The 19,392-nt window shown below is 39.7% G+C and overlaps 1 protein-coding gene across 1 annotated transcript in view; it reads left to right on the top strand.

Annotated features, from left to right (window-relative positions):
- The window catches only part of TRIO (trio Rho guanine nucleotide exchange factor), a 245,667-nt gene that overhangs the window by 65,182 nt on the left and 161,093 nt on the right, over positions 1 to 19,392 (top strand). The window contains exons 2-6 of the mRNA XM_085052129.1: positions 3,694 to 3,768; positions 10,345 to 10,459; positions 13,790 to 13,982; positions 14,633 to 15,145; positions 18,218 to 18,340. Of these exons, the coding sequence (XP_084908255.1) occupies positions 3,694 to 3,768; positions 10,345 to 10,459; positions 13,790 to 13,982; positions 14,633 to 15,145; positions 18,218 to 18,340 (1,019 nt within the window). The remainder of the gene's footprint in view (positions 1 to 3,693; positions 3,769 to 10,344; positions 10,460 to 13,789; positions 13,983 to 14,632; positions 15,146 to 18,217; positions 18,341 to 19,392) is intronic.

The raw sequence follows: 19,392 nt of genomic DNA, 5'->3' as shown, positions 1-19,392 counted from the left end.
TAGCATAATCTGAGCTTCTTCCCTCTTTGCTGGTAGTTGGGGGAAAGTGCGTGTGTGGTGTATGTTACAGCAGAAGGGCACATACTACCTATTAAAAATGCAGAACCGTAAAATGAGTATTCCTTTAATAGGTATTGAAAATACCAAGGATGGTGTTCCTGTTTGAGACTCAAATGGCCTTTAAAAGATGTAGGATTTAATATCGAAAGCAACACTGTTAAGACAAGAGTGCCTTATTTTAGGCAGAGCAGCATAAACGCGTGCCATAGGTGCATACGGTGCTTTCAGAGGGGAAGCGTGTGCGGCGGGCACGGTCCGCGCTGGAATCCCGTTGGCTGCGCGGGGCGGGAGCTGCGGGCACTGCGGCGGCACCGCGGCGGCACGGCACGGGGAGCTGCAGCCCGCCGGCCCGGCAGGGATGACATCACCCCCAGGAACATGTGATGCAGCCGGCTGGCGCGGAGGATGCTGAGCTGGGGAGAGAGGGAGAGATTGGTGCAGATATTTATGGCATTTCATTTCAGTGTGGTAAATGCCTTTTAATTTTTTTTTTTAATTAAATCCGCAAATCCTCGCATCCGCAAATGTTTTGTGGAGAAGAGGCTTTAAAAAGGGGGAGGGAGGACTCACCCCAAGCCCTTAAGACCTGCTTATATTGCTGGTTTTTGTTTTAATATTGCTTCGTTGGTGATAAAAATGATACTTTCCTGCCGTATTCACCTTCTTTGCTCCCCAGCATTCTTTCATCTGTTGTAATCCCCACAGTCTTTTCAGTTAAGCTTTAACACTGCAGAACTGGAATAAAAATAGACTGTTTAGAGCAGCAGGAATATGATAATCCAAGGCAGTCAGCCTTAAGGATATGCAGATGCAGAACATGAGCCAAGCACTAACGTATTTGCTAGGGTGTTTACCTTGAGCGGCCCCTTAATAGTCAGAGAAATGTTAGCTAAATGTTTCTCGCTTCTTACATGCCACAGGCAAACTAAAACGTGCAGCTACTGCGCATCATCATCCGAGGTGAAGTAGTTTAAGGGCTTAGAAATCTGAGCAAGCAATTGCGGTAACATCAGTGTCTTGGGTAATTTTGAGCTGAGAGAGACAGCAAAGTACGGCACTAGTTTCTGCATGCTTTTTAGGCGAGGAGAAAGTGTTTTCTACCTCCAAATTTACTGTAAAGAAAAGGAATTGCCATGGTTGATATGAAAGCTTAGCATGCTAAATCGGCATTAGGCTTATGGTGGGTAGCTCAAAGCACATTTAAAAAAAAATTTAACCCTGGAAGTGTGCCTGTATGCCTTAGCAGTCAACTGAAGCCCAAATACATCAAGGTGGAAGAGGGTATTTGCTGTCTTTTTAGGTGATTTATTTAAGCCCAGGCTTTTTCTCAGAGTTGTTTAGAGCTTTATTCCATAACAAACAGAAGTGCAGTAGGAACAAAACTATGGCTGATAACCCATAGCCAGCACTCTGGAAGAGTAGTAATGCTTGAGGTTCCTTTGGCTGTGTCTTAGACTCTTGAGAGCCTAAGCACAGACATGAAAGTAAACCCTGCGCTGCTTTGCCAGTCTGGAGTTGCTGTGTAATTGCAAAATACTGTCCATCATGTAGAAACCCTCCATGCTGCGTGGTTACCCGAGGAACCAGTTTTCCTGGTCTAGCCTTTCTGAGAATGTGTACTGAATTTTGGGTTTGTTTTTGGTCTGTGATGTTCATAGAAAAACAGGGAACTAGCCAGGGAACTTCCATCTGGCTGGAAGTTGATTTGTTTTGTTTTCTTTGGTTTGCATTCTGTGGATGCTGAGACAATGCCCTGGTTGAACACTCTAGTTGTAGTGAACTTGAGGGACTCGTTGCTGACAGACTTTTGTCTGAATGCATGTGTTTAAAATCCCCAGTCATGGATAGGCCATAGACTTCCATGGGCAATCCTTATGTGCTGCTTCACAGTTCTTTCCTTTGCAGAATTTCCTGCCATCTGATAAACCTCTTGCTGTAATCCTAGCAAGCTTCTGCCACCACTAGGCTTTATGTGTTCTGAGGACTGCCACCAGATCTTCCCACAGTTCTTCAGGCTAGACAGCTTCACAGATGATGACATGCAAACAGCTGACTATATTTAACCCTTGAGTATTGTGTTAGGTGCATCCTGGCTCTGTTTGGAAGGGTAGTGCCCATAACAAGATACTGTAGCAGCACAGAAGTCTCAATACTTTGGTCTGGAGTAGAAAACTTGTCATGTAATTTACATAAATGATGCCCTTAAGTATAGATCTGATGCTAGTTGATGACACCAGTTTGATGCCTTCAAGTTTTAGCTCAAAAATGCACAGCTTTTTCATTTAAGCTCAGAACCTGAGACCAAAGGGTATGAGACATTTGGATATTTTTGAGGAGGAAGAGGCCTCCATGCTGGACATCAATGGCAGCCCCTGCTGCTATCTCTAAAGACACAGGGGAAGAACCATTTATTTTAGGAAAGGTTGCCACATCTGCACCAGACCTTGTTCTTGTACATTTCCCCCAAACCAAAAATAGTTAAGGAACTTATTTTACCTTAGTATGGCTCTAACTGTTGCTTTTAAGGGGGACAGCTACTGTGTCATGGCAAGCTCTTTGGGCTGTCTTGACAGCACTTCTGTGCTTTGACAGCGATAGAGAAGCAACACACTTCCACCTTACCCCAGCAGAGGTACTTTCTTTGGATATGGGATTATTTTAAACAGCACATGAATCCAAACAGACCAGCAAAGGTTGTACAGATAAGTTGTATCATCCACTTCTTGTAAAATGAACTAAATCAGCCTAAACATGACCAATTCCGTATTGTACAGGTGAAATATGAGGTTAAAAAATGCTTCCTAAATCTTCCTTATCAAAGAAGGAAGAACTCTAGAGTCTGTCCACAGAGTTAAGAATAGTAGAAATAGGAAGCAGAGAGGAGGGACAAGCTGGTGATGTGCTGCTTTGCAACACTGACTGTAATCCCTCGCCTTGGCCACTGTTTCATATTTCATGTATGTATAGAGTTAGTATGACAAAATGTCCTCTCAGTTGCAAAACTCTGTTCTTGTAAGGCAGCAGAAAAGAATTCTGCTTACAGAAGTGATTTAGGGAAAGTAAATGTAAATACTGTTGGGGATTTTTGGTGGGTCTTTTTGTGGTTTTTTTGGGTGGGTTGGGGGTTTTTTGGTGGGGCTTTTTGCTTGGGTGTTTTTGTTTGTTTGTCGTTGTTGTTGTGGGGGTTTGGGTGGGGTTTTTGGTTTGGGTGTTTTTTGGTTTTTTTTTTACTGGTAATTGTAAGCATACTTATTCTTAAGAGCTTGATACTCTTCCTCCTTGCTGAATGAAAAATCAAAATGGGATTTGGAATGTATAAAAGCTACAGGATCCATCTGATAGTTTTTATTAACTGATGAAAAAGGCTAATTCTGGTATCCTGTTTTCTACTGAGGCTTTCTAACAGGCCATGCCATTTGTGTTAAGTTAATCAAAGTGATGACTTGTCCATTAATATATTACAGTCTAGTTTATTTTTTTGGCAGGCTTTTACTGTAAGGTTATCTTAATTCCTGTAATCATAACATTCAGAATGTATTCCAAAGGTAAATATTTTTCAATGCATTCATTAAATGTAGAAGCTGAACTTGTCTGAATTTCTGACTAATCATCTTCTCTTTTTCTTTTTTTCAGGGTTTCGCAAAAATGATGAAATGAAGGCTATGGAAGTATTGCCAATTTTAAAGGAAAAAGTTGCATACCTTTCAGGTACAGTTATTTTCTCTTGTAGAATGCCCACCTGTGGTAGCAGTATGTAAAATGGTATTTTAAATACTTTAAATGTCATTACAAAATTCATAGAGGGCTAGGGCTGCACTGATTCCTTTTGGATATCATAAACACGACATAAGCATTTTGAAAGGGTCAGTAATAAAGAAGGTATGTGTTTTCTTGAATGTAGAGCATTGCTAGTTGTCATCCTGGTCATGTTAAGTCCTGCATTCCCCCTGGTCTGCATATCTAACAGCATTATTTACAGCAACTTAGAACCTGCTGTACCAAAGTCATATTCCTTTTCTTATTTCTGGTTCTTCTGATGGGGAATTTTACAGAGATGACTTTGTTATTGGCCCATCTGCAGCATATTCTGGAGAAATATGTCTTGCAGAAGTGAACTTCAGTTGCATGTCTTTGGAAGCACACTTAGTGTTTTCATGGTTAACTGAGTTACTATGTAATTTTAGGCAGTTCTAGCATACACACTGAATTTGGTTGGTTACTGAACAAGTAATAGCAGAGGATTTAAAAGTGGGATATATATGAGTTAGTATCATAACACAGTCTATAACTTCCTAAGTAACTTTACTTGGTGGAATGATGGGCTGAAGTGCTTATTTTTGTAAACTGCATTTTGGTGTGACTTTCTGTTGGGATTAAACACCATCATTCTCTCGGCCATAGTCTTAGTGTCAAATGATTTAGAAGACAGTCGCATATTTGAAAAGGAGGTTTTTGGATAATTTTTCAAGAATGCCAGAAATAGAGCTCTTGCCTATAAGTATTAAAACACAAAAAATTATTCCCACAGTTGTACTCTGTAAGAGACTTGCTGTGCATGGATGCTGATGCTTACAGCATGTAGTATGTAGTACTTTATCCTGTGCACTCTGCTGAGTCAAGTAGAGGTGCAGAGCAAAAAGATGTGTGGGTGGGTTTTTTTGTGTGTTTGTTTTCTTTTTTCATGTTTTTTTTCCTAAAAGTTCCTGGCAACTGTAATGAATAAGACTGCCCAGAGCCTATCTTCCTGGTAGCATGGTGACTCAGGAATTGTAGTGCTGATGAAGGCTTGCTTAAAACTGTATTTTAAGAGGGAAAGAAGAGGAGAAAAAGGGGTTAAGCATAGTATTTCAATCTCTCACTGCTCTTTTTGAGACTTTGTTTTGTGGCATTGAATGAAAATTAAGTCAGTTTTCATTCCAAAACCTCTTAATTTCCAGGTTGTCCAGTACTTAGTTTAGACCCCTTAGAAGGGACCTGAAAAATGATGGGTTTTTCTAATGTTAATTTGTAAGCAGGTGGCATTCTGAAAGGCATTAATTCAGTGAAAGCGAAATGGGCCAAATGAAAGATGAAGGTAAATTTAAGGGGAGATGATAGATTGTGAACCAGAACAGAGGAGGTGTCGGCATAAATAAATGGTTGCTAACTTGCCTGTGTGAAAGGAGCAACTCCTGATGGAAGAACGGAGCAAACAGCTGTGGGCAACAAGACTGGCCAGAGCTGATCTGCCAAAATCCATAGTTTCACATCTCCATTGCAAGTGCAACTCAAATGGAACAGGATACATTAGTAGTGCAAATGATTTAAGAAACCCTTAAGTACAGCATCCTACAACAACACTCTGCAGTGTGTTCTTCACTTTCCTCCAACAAAAGTACCACCACCACTAGGACCTAACCATTGTGGAATTAGAACTGTCAAGCTTTATACCTGGGAACGCAAAGATAAGGAAGACTGTTGGTTTACTGAACAGGTTTTCACCTAACTGGGAAGTAAGGTGTTACATCTCTAGGCTTTCCTATGAAGTACAAATAGAGTCTTGAATGCAATTTTTTCATTAAGTTTAAACTGAAACCTGTCAAAGCACAAATACTCTTACATCTCTACACATACCTAAGCAAGGAGAGCATTTTCTTACAAGGTGCAATTATATTGGTTTCATAGGAGGAAATAGCCCTTGGTACTTGTCTTGCCATAAAAGCCAACTGTTTAGCCTTCTTTACCTGGCAACTTTGTAACTAGGTAAAAAGGCATTTCTTCAAAAAGCTGCACTACTCAGCCTGTTGGATTATAGTGCCATTTGGAGACCACTGAGAATACTGCTGTTAGTGATGTGCACTAAACAGAAATGATGTATGTTAGGTGACTCATGTGAGTTGATCAGATTGATGTTCGTGTGACACATGGGCATAAACAGAATGTCTCAGTAGTGGGGTGGGATGGTGTATCAAAGGAAATGGATTAAAATGGAAGTCTTACCGATGAAAGCAGTAGTAGCTTAATATGTTTTTGTTGAACAAAGACTAATAAGGGGTTGAGTTGGGTAAAGGCTATTGCAGGACAGGAAATTCCCACCTGATGCCTCATGCATTGTTGCTTTTGACTTTCCCGTTTGTGTATGACACAGTAGCATCGGGAACAAAGGAAATGAGAGTTAGTTATTGTAAAAGGCCTAAGAAAGCTGTCATTAGAGCTGAAGAAAAAACTCCAAGTCTTTGGTACTTCTTTTTTTATTATTTGAAATTTTGCTTTGTGGTTTACACTGAATAGTGAGGTTCTTTTCATCAAAAATCAAGGCTGTACTAATTTGTTCATTACTCATCTAGACCTGGAGTTTGTACAACCAAGTTTCTCTGATGTACAAAAGTTTCAGGATATGATTTACAGAAATTTCAGCACCATTTTTAAAAACTTTTTTTTGGTGATATTTGTGGAGCTGGAGCCAACTGAAGTGGTGTCCAGAATGACTTAAAGAATAATGATTTCTTTCTTTTGCCATGTTGAAAAACTGCATAATACAGGAGTTGCAGGGTGGGAAAGGCCGGGAGGACAGATCTGAGGTGACTGCATGTAACAAAGCATTTGTTTAAAATGCTTAGAGAGTGTTAAAGACAATTCAGCGTATGGTTTTGCCTGGTAGCTGCTGCTCTTTAAAGAGTATCTACCCTAATCAATTGAGTTACATTTCCTGGGGTTTTGGAATCAGTAGCACTTACCAGTTGAAACAAATTTTTGAGATCTGAAGGTGTGGCCTGTGGTGCAATGAGGAGAGCATTGAGAGCTGTAGCAAACTTTCAACAATTCTTGGTAGCCTTGGAGCACAGTGATGGCTCTGGAGCTCAGTGGAGGCCTGGGCTGCTGGACTCTCACTCTTGTCATTTATCACTCCTCTCTCTTACTGATTCTGTCTTGTTTTTCCCTGTCATTTGCTATGCAAAAATCCCCAAAGCTCTCAGCTTGGCAAGTGAGTCAGGATGGTCAAGACTTGCCTTTTTCCATTAGAGTGAGACAACTCAATTTTTCATCTTTTGTCCCACTTAAGAGGGTCGTGGAAGACAACGATATGAATTTCCTTTAAAGTTTTGGGTTCTGGCATTGGAGCTTGATGGAGATTCAACGTTGCTTTTGAGTTTCATTTGGTGTCCCACAGGGAGCATGTCCAGTGTAGACAATCTCTAGATACTTCGACAGCCAGGCTTAGTGTCTCTGGCAAGCACACACAGACTGTGTTGGAGAGAATAGTGTTGAATTTTTGAGTGACTGGTTTTATTTATTATTTTTTATTTTATATTTATTTTTATCTTCTCTTGACCCTCTTTTCTAAGTAATTTTTTAAAAACTTTGTTTAGCAATATGGAATTGCAATGAGAAACTGATTTAAAATGAGAAATTCTGGGCTGAAGATAGTGTTTCTCTGTGTTTCCATGGGACAGGAGAAAACAGTCCACACATCTGTGGTTGAGAACATGTATGTGAAATTTAGCTTGCAAGAATCTGTCTGTGCTATTATAGATGTGTTGATGAAGACATCCTACTGGCTTAAATTTGGTGTTTAGCAATAGTAACATTTTGTTGTCACTAGCAAGGGCTTGGATATAAAATTGCATTTGCTATTTGACTGCGGCAAGTCTGTGCAAGTTTATGACTGAGGTGGATGCATTTAAGTGGGACCACTTAAGTCAGGTTTTTTGCCTTATACATTAAGTGGATTCAGAATTTCATGCGTAGCTAACAAAATTAAGAATTATAAACTGACAGTTGGGAATCTGCAAATCAGAACAGAATGAAGAAACAAATTAGATGGTTAAATAGTTTCCATCTGCTCAATCTAATATATGTATTGAGTGTGAAATATTATACACTTAAATTCTCCTACTAATTAATTTAATCATAGAATTACAAGATTGCTTAGGTTGGAAAAGGCCTTTAGGATCATTGAGTCCAGCCCCTAACCTGGCACTGCCAAGTCCACCACTAACCATGTCTCCAAGTGCCTCATCTACATGTCTTTTAAATGCCTCCAGGGGTGGTGACTCAACCACTTTCCTGGGCAACCTGTTCCAATGCTTGCCTACTCTTTCGGTGAAAAAATCTTTCCTAATATGCGATCTGAATATTCCCCAGTGCAACTTGAGGTCATTTCCTTTTATCCTGTCACTTGTTACCTGGTAGAAGAGACCAAGAGTCACCCTTTCAGGTGACACTTTTACCCTGCAGACTCCTTTCAGGCAGTTATAGAGAGCAGTGAGGTCTCCCCTGAGCCTCATTTTCTCAAAATGAGGCTAAACAACCCCAGCTCCCTTCAGAGGCTCCTCATGGGACTTGTGCTCCAGGCCCTTCACCAGCTCTGTTTCCCTTCTCTGGACAGGCTCCAGCACCTTAATGTTTTTCTTGTAATGATGAGCCCAGAACTGAGCACAGGATTTGAGGTGTGACCTCACCAGTGCCGAATACAGGAGGACAATCCCTGCCCTGGTCCTGCTGGCCACACTATTGCTGATACAGGCCAGGATGCCATTGGCCTTCTTGGCCACCTGGGCACACGCTGGCTCATGTTCAGTTGCTGTCAGTCGGCACCCCCAGGTCCTTTTCCACTAGGCAGCTTTCCAGCCTCTCTTCCCCAAACCTGTACTGCTGCCTGAGCTTGTTGTGACCCAAGTGCAGGTCCTGGAACTTGGCCTTGTTTAACCACATACTACTGACCTTGGCCCATCAATCCACTCCTGCCCAACTGGGCATCACCTACAAATGTCCCCTTTATTCTTACCCATAAATGCTCAACTCTATTGGCATTGTCATTAGGCTCTAGACAATCATAACCCTGCTAACATTTAGAGCTACCTCACTGTGACTCTCCTTCCTTGCCTATCCCTTCTGACGATTTTTCAGCCATCCATTGCAGCACCCCAATTGTGCAAATCATCCCACCATGCTTCCATGATGGCAGTTCTGTCACAATTTTCCTGCTGCCCAATGGCTTCCAGCTCCTCCTGTTTGTTGACCATGCCACATGCATTGGTGTAGGTACACTTCAGTTGGGCTATTGATTCTGTCTCCTTTTTGGGGGAAGAAGCCCTAATTCTTACATGACCATTCTCAGGTGCTTCCATGCTTTCTGACACGTCAGTATCTCTTATATCTTGGCTGCTGCATGGATCTCTGTTCCTACCTCCAGTGAGATGGCAAACTGAAGGACCTTGCTAGTTCACCATTCCTCAAACACTGGTGTGCTGCCCCACAGCTGATCTCTAGCGAGCATGTTTTTATCAAGTTTAGTTTAAAGCTTTTTCAGTGAGCCCTGATAATTCCTGTGCAAATATCCTTTTCCTCCTTTGAGAGACCTTGTCTGTCACCAGCAGGCTCAATGTCATGTAAACCAACCTATGACCAGAAAACTCAAAAATCTTCTGGTGACACCAGGCTTGGAGCCAGGTATTGATCTGATGGCTCTTCCCATTTCTTCCCTTTATAAACCCTGAAAGGAATGATGGAGAAAGCACTCCCTGTGCTCCTGATCCCCAGCCAGTCATCCCAAGGCTTTCAGGGGGAGACTTCAATCACATCTCTCTTGATTGCCCTTGGGCTTCTTATTGCAATTGCTTACTGCCTCCCTGAAATATGGGTTAATAATAATATTAGGTTTCCCCAAGGGCCCTACCAGGGTAGGAAGCTTCCTCCTTTACCTTTATCTTTAACCTTAGGCCTAAGGAGGCAAGAGGTTTCAGTAAGAAGTGGGGTAAGTCAGCACACTGGGCCTCTGTTCCCTTCAGAAGGGAGTCTCCTATGACAATGATCCATCTGTCTTAAACCTACTCACCTCCTCCCAGAACTCTGTCACTGAGCGGAGGAGCTCCTCTACCTGGGCACACCTCCCACAGCTGTGCTCTCTGCTGCCATATCGTCTAAATACTTGCCTACAAAGTAGCGTAATTCTATATTTAAATTCAATCTTTACAATTGCTGAGTCAAAAATTAAATACATAACCAAGTTCCATTGCTGGAGATGTCACATCACCAGTCAAACTTGAAGGTGACTGTAATGAGTAAGTGTGATGCTCTGGTTATTCTTTGTTTCCATTTTTTTGGCGTTTGCTTTCTCATCGTAGGAATTGTGACAGTATGCTGATTGATACTCCCAAAATTCAATCTTTAGTTGGGTTCAAAATGACTGTGTTGTCATTTAAGTTGAAATCACTGTTTTTAAAGTAGGTACTGAAGACTAGTTCTGCAAACAAGAATGATCATGTTATGCTGTGGGGTTTTCTAACACTTTTAATTTTTCAGGTGGCAGAGATAAGCGTGGAGGTCCCATTCTAACGTTTCCAGCTCGTAGTAATCATGACAGAATACGGCAAGAAGACCTTAGAAGACTAATTTCGTATCTAGCATGTATTCCTAGGTAGGTGATGGTCTGATAACCTCTAAGGCTGTATAACAAAATAAATGGATTATGTTGCAGTACTCCCTACAAGCTAGCAGACTGAATGAGTTAATAACATGAGCAAATCAATACCAAGTTTTGTCATTTGCTATGTTCAAATTTGTTTTTGTAAGAGAAATAATTACTCTGCCTTGTAAAAGGAAGGCTGCTGGCAGAATGGCTGGTGTGCTTTAGCTGAAAATACTTTGTGTCTCGGAAATGACCTTACCATGCCACATTGCTGTGGCTGTGTTGAAGACTGCAAATACAGCTCAAAGGCTTTCAGTACTTCAGTAACTGGAAACATGCTGGTCATCATTGATCGTATGCCTTTTGTGGAGTACGGTCAGCACAACACTCCTAACTGTTATTTGTGTTAGATAAGTCATAGTGTCCTGATACAGCATGGAAATAACCAGGAGAAAGGTATGTAAAATTGCTTGCAAAGGTCTCAGATAAACCTGTGGAGTGATCTGTGAAAATACTGATAGCATTGCATTATCAGCAATTTAAACTATGATTTATTGCAGTGTGCTGTTTAAATAAATTGGCAGGTCAAATGTAGTGCTGGTGTGTGTGTGTGTGTGTATACACTCCCATATATATATATGAGATACTTTAAAAAAGTTACATATTTTATATATCTCTAAAAGTTTCTGTATTGCTTCATACAGAACTTTGCTTTCAGTAGTAACTGAGTTTGGGACAAAAATGATCCTAAGACTCTAGCTTTAGGTCCATCTTGGAATCTGCCAGCATTTGTTGCAGGCTGGAGCAATGCTGACTGTGCTTGAGTATGTTTGTCTATGACCTTAAGCAGCAGTTGTCATTACAGTTGAAAAAAATTCCTTGGACAACATCCCTGAGTGCAATATCCTCCGTGTTTCTGTAAAGTGTTAATTTACAGATAATCTTTGTACTTGATATAATCAAATGTCAATTTCGGACTGAGAAATATGATTTCATAAATATAACTTCAAGGCATCTGGCTGAGAGTGTACATGGCCTCCTTTTGGTAAAGTTAACTGAGGGACTTGGGGGACATAGAGAAAGGAGAGCAGGAAGAAGGCTTAAGATTTTTACTCTCAGATTTGAATGGTAAGATGTATTCTAGACATCTAGAGCTTCAAGTTGTTGGAGAGGTTAATAGATAAATATGCATCAAAATGTGTCCAAGAATTTTTTAGAGATAATCAGGGCAAGATACAGTGCTCCTCTGGCAAAAATTGTATGTTAGTTCAGAGTCAGTAGATAAAAAATTAAGAGAAAGTAAGTGCATGTTTTATACTCTCTAAGCATAGCAAACCTTTGAGAACAAAGGGAGCTTTATTAAAAGAAAGACTGGTTTTCATACAGGTCATGTTGAAGGGACTGATTAAGCAACTCTAAGTAATTAGAAGTACCATCTGATACAAATATCCGCAAACTTTTGGTCTGTCTGTTAGTTATTGCAGTACTGTTGCTTGATGTAGCTGAAGGATCACAGGTATCAGTTGTTTGGCAAGAGATCTAAAAGCTTGAGTTCACTCAATCTCACAATTTTACTGATTTAACAATTTATCTGATTTAAAAATACAGCTAAACTTATGTCATCACCACTGAATGGATTGGGTATTTTAGTGTAGTTCAGGTTTATCAATATATGACCTTGACTGACTAAAGCCTCCCTAGAACAAATCTTGTGATATTTGGCCCAAAGGGATTCAACATGTGTGAGATGATGGGGCTCCATGATGGAGGACACACATGTGCTATATCACATGATGAGGGACCACTCTGAACACCCCAGAAGATGCATGGCTTGTGAATTAGTGGTAGCACTCCTCATGCAATCAGTTTGGTGCTAGGATAGGGATGGGCTGAGCAGCACTCCTATACTGCCATTTGGCATTTCAGTAAGGGGTCTGTCTTTAAAACAGTAGTTGTTTTTGTCCTTGAATCCTGTGAGGATCTTAGAAATCGTTTTCACTATGGTCAGAAAGTTGTATGGTGTAGCCTAAGTGTATGCCAAGCTAGTTGCTTCTAATATATTTTGCTTCTACCATTGCCATTTTTGGCATTCCTATGTGCAGGTGGGAAAGCCAGCATTTATCATGATAAACTCCTTTTTTGAAATGTCATGGGATGTTTATTCTTACTTCTTTTCCTTAGCTTTAAACTTTTCAAGCTTCAAAAAACCTTTCCATCCTGAGGAACTCATCACTTCTTCCAGATCACCTGTATCAGTCATAATGCATCTTTCTGCAGTGTGGCCAATAAGACTGTGTAAAATATGCTAGTGAAGCTTCCCTTCCTCTTGGACACTCTGAAAAACTCACCACATGAACTCTAGAATGACATTTGAATTAGTCACATCCCTGAAAGTGACTCATACTCAAAACAATGGACATTTGGTCCTTTTTGATAGTCTCTTGGCTATGATGCATTGGTTTTGAAATATTTTCCTTCCCGTGGTCATGCTACAAGGTCATGTAGCAAATTCTGCTGGAAAAAAATCAGAGTTTCTGGTGGTGGTGGTGATTGTCACTTTTGGTCAGTGGCAAGAACTAAATGTACAGAAGATATTGATGAAAATAAATTAAATCTTCCATTCTCAGAAGAGGTGACAGAGAGTTTGAGTGTAAGGTCTGTCAACTTTTGGACAACAAAAGTGAGCTCAAATTTTGTAGAAACAGATCGACATGGTTTTCTTCACAGCCATAAGATACTGTGTTGCCCATTAACTGTTCACAAATTGATCCTGTTACAAAAGACATTGTCAATAAACAGGTGTTTTTTCTCTACAGACTCTAACTCTCAGATAATAGGGTTTTAAATCTGAGACAGTTTGAAAAAGTTGCAGAGTGGCAGGTAAGAACAATTTGCCACCTTCTGCCTTGTAGAGGATCCCCCTCAATCATTAGAAAGACATGAATATTGTCATCAGTCAAGTAAGTGTGTTTGTGTGTTCTGAAGAGTCAATTGTAAATGAATTAGATATTGCTGCTTTAGGAAATGGTATGTTTGCTCTGTGTGTAAGGTGAGGGAGAAACAAGTCTGGATGATGAATCATCATGAATATAAACAGTGAAAATGAAAGTGAAGATATTGGCAGAATATCAAATCAGCAACAGGTGTAAAGCTATCATCCACAAGGAGTTTGGCATGGGCATGAAAGAAGTGTCTTGAGAGGTTTGTGAGATCTGCTGGGTCAGCCAGTCAACTGTGAAACCCTGGGGACACCATGTTCAATAGGCAGTGTGGTGCAGTAGAGTGCTGTGTTGGAAGTTGTAATGCTTTCTTGATAACATTTTCTTATGTTTTCTACAGTGAGGAAGTATGTAAACGAGGATTCACCGTCATTGTAGATATGCGTGGGTCAAAATGGGACTCCATAAAGCCTCTGCTGAAGATTTTACAGGAATCCTTTCCATGTTGTATTCATGTTGCACTGATAATCAAGCCAGACAATTTCTGGCAGAAACAGAGGACTAACTTTGGCAGCTCTAAGTTTGAGTTTGAGGTAATTTCCCCTATGGTATACAAACTTACATTTATTTCATAGTTTTAAGTGTACTCATTAATGATTAGCACCTTGAAAGCTCTCAGCTAAATTATATTCTGCATGAAAGGAGGGGTACATTAGATCAGTGATGCTAGAAGGAATGTGGTTTTCTTCATGTACGTAGGCTAGATAATTGTACATGTTGTTGTTAATGTTCTTTTTCTAAGCTCAAGAAAGATTGAATTAGGTTTTTCCCCTAATGGTAAAAAAGTAGGTTATATCTCTTTGTTGTCTTGGTCTGCACTGTGGTAACTGTGATACCGCCAGTATCTGGAGGAAATCAGCTGAATGAACCTTGCTGTTACCCTTCTGAAGCTTTGCAATACACAAAATCAAAACTTAATCATAACAGCAGTCAAAAGAGTGGTTGCTGTTTTCTTCTTAAGTGTAGTGAGGTAAGAGAGAAATGAAATCTTTGTCTAATGTGGGGAAATACCTGCAAGGCCTCCTGTCTTCTGCTTATCAGATAGATACTTGAAATGTGTGAGAAAAGTTGTTGTGTGGACTTCAGGAGCAGAACTCTTACAAAGAGAAAAGCAAACACTTGGAAGGAAATTTCAAATTCATTTCAGTAACGGCATTATTTTCTTTCCATTTTTATTTTTTAGACAAATATGGTGTCTCTGGAAGGCCTTACCAAAGTAGTTGATCCTTCTCAGCTAACCCCAGAATTTGATGGCTGTTTGGAATACAACCATGAGGAGTGGATAGAAATCAGAGTTGCCTTTGAGGACTACATTAGCAATGCAACCCATATGCTGTCCAGACTGGAGGAACTGCAAGATATATTGTCAAAAAAGGAAATGCCTCAGGACCTGGAAGGTGCTCGCAATATGATAGAGGAGCATTCACAATTAAAGAAGAAAGTCATTAAGGCCCCTATCGAGGACCTTGATGTGGAAGGACAAAAGCTGCTCCAGCGGATACAGAGCAGTGATAGCTTTCCCAAAAAGAACTCTGGGTCAGGGAATGCAGACTTACAGAACCTTTTACCCAAAGTATCCACCATGCTGGACAGGCTGCACTCAACACGGCAGCATCTGCATCAGATGTGGCATGTGCGGAAATTGAAATTGGACCAATGTTTTCAGCTCAGGCTGTTTGAGCAGGATGCTGAAAAGGTAAGGATTGAGCAACGAGAGTGTAAATGGCTGATAGCTCGATGAACTTGAAAGAAGTACTAAGGGTAACTGAAAATAGTAATTTTTGTCTTTGAAGTTAGTCCCTAGCCTTTTAATGAGAAAGAAGGAGCTTCCTGATTGAGACGCACTCAAGGTCTTCTGGAGTAAAGAGCACAGAATAGTACTTCTAAGCTGTAAGGAACACAGGAAGCTATTACCAAAGGAAATTTTAACTGTTAATGACTACAAAGCGCTTATTTTGTTAAGCATTTGTTCCAGACAGATGCTTTTGCATAAATCAAGTAAAGATGAATGCTGTATACTTTATAAATACATATGATTAAGGATTACACTGGTCTTCTTTTGAATGCTCTTTGGGAAGTGAGTGACAGGCAGTCAACAAAGTCTGAAGAGGCTGACATGGGGAACTGCTTCATTGATGCCTAAAGTCCCAGGCTAAAAGCTGATGTATCTCTTCTGACAGTGCATATGTCATTAACAGGGAACTGAGTGATTTCAGAATGTTTCGGGCTAACCAGTCCCTTCAAATGAGAAAGCCCTTGATTGTCATGGAATTTGAAGAGGAAGTATGGCAGGCAGTTAGCTTTTAGATGAGCTCAAATAAGGTCTATTTACATGTAGAATGGTTTTGCAATCACTTATTACAGACTTGTTACCATGGAACAAATAGCTTTCAGGAAGGGTGGGGAGTTTTTCTCTGGGAGTAGTAGTAACTAGAGTATGCAGTCAAGTGGTAAGTATGGTCTTTGTGAGAGTTTTTGAAGTACTCAGATTTCTTGAAGTATTTCACATAAGGTTGTCTGAACTGCATGAGGCCAACAGTCCATGCCAAACCAGTATTCTGCTCGCCAGCAATTGTCACAAGCAGATGCATGGGGAAGAGTAAAAGCAAAACAAACATGTAAAACTTAACTTCTTCCTGCTTCTTCATTTGTGTTCTTTACTTGTACTCTCTGTTACCCTCATCATTTCAGCTCAGGGACTTCCATTACAATACTGTAATGTTTTCTGATGTGTTTAAAATACAATTTTTTTTTAAAGTACCATTTAAAGAAATTGTTAACTGAATGGATATAGCTGAAAATAGTAGGGACATGTAGAGAGTTGAAAAAAAGAAAAAAATTATTATCTGTTTGTAAAATTATTTAGAAAATAATGCAAGCTGTTGGTCTAGAGTTGCTCTTTCAGACCCAAATGCTTTTTATCAACCTTGCAGCTACGTCATTACGGCATTAATTATTCTGCGTTATAGCCTATCTTTCAGTACCATGTGAGCACCATCAAAATATATTTTGTTCATTTTCTTGTATTTTATCAAATTGCTTACATAACTTGGGCTTTAAGAAACTTCTTGTGAAATACTTGAGCCTGTGGGATTGACCTCTGTCCTGCTATGTGGTTGCATAAGCTCCTATCAGTGTTTTCTACATTTCTGATTCCAAAAATGTCTATATTAAATTAACACATCTTTCTTTCAAAAGGGAAATATTAGGCACCTCAAAATGAGGTTGACAGCAGCTACCGTACTTGGGACTTTCTTCTCTCATTAGCCAGTAAAACAAGATTAAAAAGAAGGTTTGTGTAGTATCCCAACCCACTTTTGTATAGGACCCTTGTCTTAATCTACTTGCAGCCCTTATTTTTACTGCTTGTGTCAGATTAGATTTCACTGCTCATGACTTTTTTTCAGTGTATGTCTGTTTTACTGAAATGTGGGAAAGGATGGATCTTGGCTAGAAAGAAAAAGGGTATTGAATGGGGAGAGATAAACATGTTCCGTTTGGAGCACTTGCTCAACTCAGTGAAAGAAATTTGGACTGGTTCAGGAGAAGTGAAGGGAAAAAAGGGGCAAGGTGGGAGGGAATCTGATTGGAATTGCCCTTATAGTGTCTGAAGGCAGCAAATTCAGGTGACCTAGAGACGGGTGGTCATGAGCAGGACCAGTGACTATTTTGAATAATATCCTGACACATCATCACTGAGTTCTAGATAAGAAGCTTAAAATTTTAGGAGTATGTGATAAGCTGTCGCAGTTGTCTACACTTTAAAAGTTTGGTTTACAGTTCTTACCATATTGTGGTCTACTTATAATTTAGTTTGTCACAGACTTGGGACAAATACTGAATTTGATAATGTTGTTCTGTTAGCCAGCATATTTTGAAAGAACTTTAAGTGAGTACTTACTGCTACTGTTTTTTTCTGAAGAATTTATTTCAGCTTATCCAGTGAGCAGGTGTGTCTCTTTTGATGAGATATAGCAAAGGTTTCAAAGCCATTGTGGGCAGGTGGGGTGTTAAACAGCTCTGCGCTGTGTCGCGTGGTCTTTGAAAACTTTGTCTTCCAGTGCCACTGTTAACATACCTGTGTGCCTTCACTGATGGCCATTGTCACATAAGGCCTTTCCTAAAATTTGATGGAATATTAAAATACTCTTTTTTTTTTCTTTTTAAAAACAAGCGTATTTAAAGATTATTCTTCAATTTCTCTGGAAGAAGGTAATATGTAACTGTGCTCACGTATACTTTTAATAATTCATTTAGAAATGGAATAGTTGTTTTCAAATCTGCTGTAAAGTTATGAACCAAAAATATTAAACTTGCTGCTGAAATACTTCGTCAGCATGCAAGAATTTATATTTAATTTCCATGAGTTGCCATTTTCATTCTAAACTGCTAAGCTGCTGACGTCAAGAAGTGCTGAAACTAGAGAATGTATAAGCTTGGCAACTCAGGGCTGTGCTCCAAGTCTGTTTGTTTACTATGACTTCTTTGTAATAATGAAGTTTATGATTATGACATTACTGTAGCTTGTTGAGATAAACACCTATAGTAAAGATAACAGTAACAGCCTCAGCTGTTTGATCCAAAAAGACACATTCCACCAATGACTGGGTTAAAATGTACAGCAGTTTACAATGGAAGGAGCATCAGTGTTAATTTTCATGTCCTTAGACTCTGTATCCTGTGTTCACAGATACCTTACATTACTTGTCTATGCTTTCTGCTATAAAAAATTATTGAACTTTCTTCTTTCCTTACTATTTTCATGTAGATGTTTGACTGGATCACACACAACAAAGGTCTGTTTCTGAACAGCTACACAGAGATTGGAACCAGTCACCCCCATGCGATGGAGCTTCAGACACAGCACAATCACTTTGCCATGAACTGTATGGTAAGAACAGACCTCCCTGCACAGCACAGACACACTGGCTATTTGTTCTGTGTTAAGGTAGAATCTGTAACTACATAGACACAGATCATTCCTCCTTTACAAGTAGTGCAAATTTTTGTTTGAGCAGTGAAGTTATAGAATACAATGGAGGAAAATAAAGGGTAGTCAAGTACAGAGGTACTGTGATAAAGCAACAAAATTGTTCTGACAAATGGCAGTGTTCAACACAACCTCAGCACCTCTCAAATATAATCATCTAAGCTTCTAGAACCTGGGATGTGTCTTTGAGTGTTACTTTAGGTCTTGCAGGAAGTTTCAGAGAATTGTGTAATACAGATTTAAGCTCTCCATTCTGGAAGAAATAGCTCTCAGGCTCTTCTGAATAGATTGCAGCTCAGACAAAAAGTTCTGACAAGTAACTGAGCCTGGTGTATTAATTTTCCATGGTTTTAAGGAGACGCTTCTAATTTCTGGCACACTAGAATGGAGTAAAAATAAACAATTTTTTTGGTCAAATATCATCAGTAGACTGTAATAAAAAAATGGATTTCAACTAGCAGTGAGTGAAAGCTATTTACTTTCAGTTTCATTATTGCTGTTTGAACATGGGGACAAAATTCTCAAGTACATTTTAAGTCCTTTACACATTGTAGGTGTTTAAATAACCTTGGGATTCTAGGCTTTAATCCAGTTCCTGTTGGTCAGATCAAAGAAGGAAGAACACTACCAGTCTTGTTACAAATTAACATTCTTGGCTGTCCAAGGATGAGAATTGAATTAAAGTATGGTTGAAATAATCAGCTCTTGCAAGAAGGTTTTTTTTGTAGAGCAGGACTACTAAATGTGGAGAGTGGCAAAATAAACTTACCCAGGTTATGTGTCTTGCTGAAGTAATGGAAGGACTAGTAAGGTACGACAATAGAAGACGCGATTAAAGAAGGCACATTTTCTTCTCATCTCCATTTGCAAAAGTTTAAAAAATTAAAATCAATACAAACTTTCTGAAAAGAGTAAAGCAAATGCTGGGGAGCTTTGTAGTTAAGTTATGTAAC

The sequence above is a fragment of the Lichenostomus cassidix genome, chromosome 2 (genome assembly GCF_008360975.1).
Source record: "Lichenostomus cassidix isolate B80296 chromosome 2, HeHo_3.0, whole genome shotgun sequence".
NCBI classification, from domain to species: Eukaryota; Metazoa; Chordata; class Aves; order Passeriformes; family Meliphagidae; genus Lichenostomus; species Lichenostomus cassidix.
Note: the sequence above shows the minus strand (reverse complement) of the source record. Positions and strands in the feature narration are given on the sequence as shown.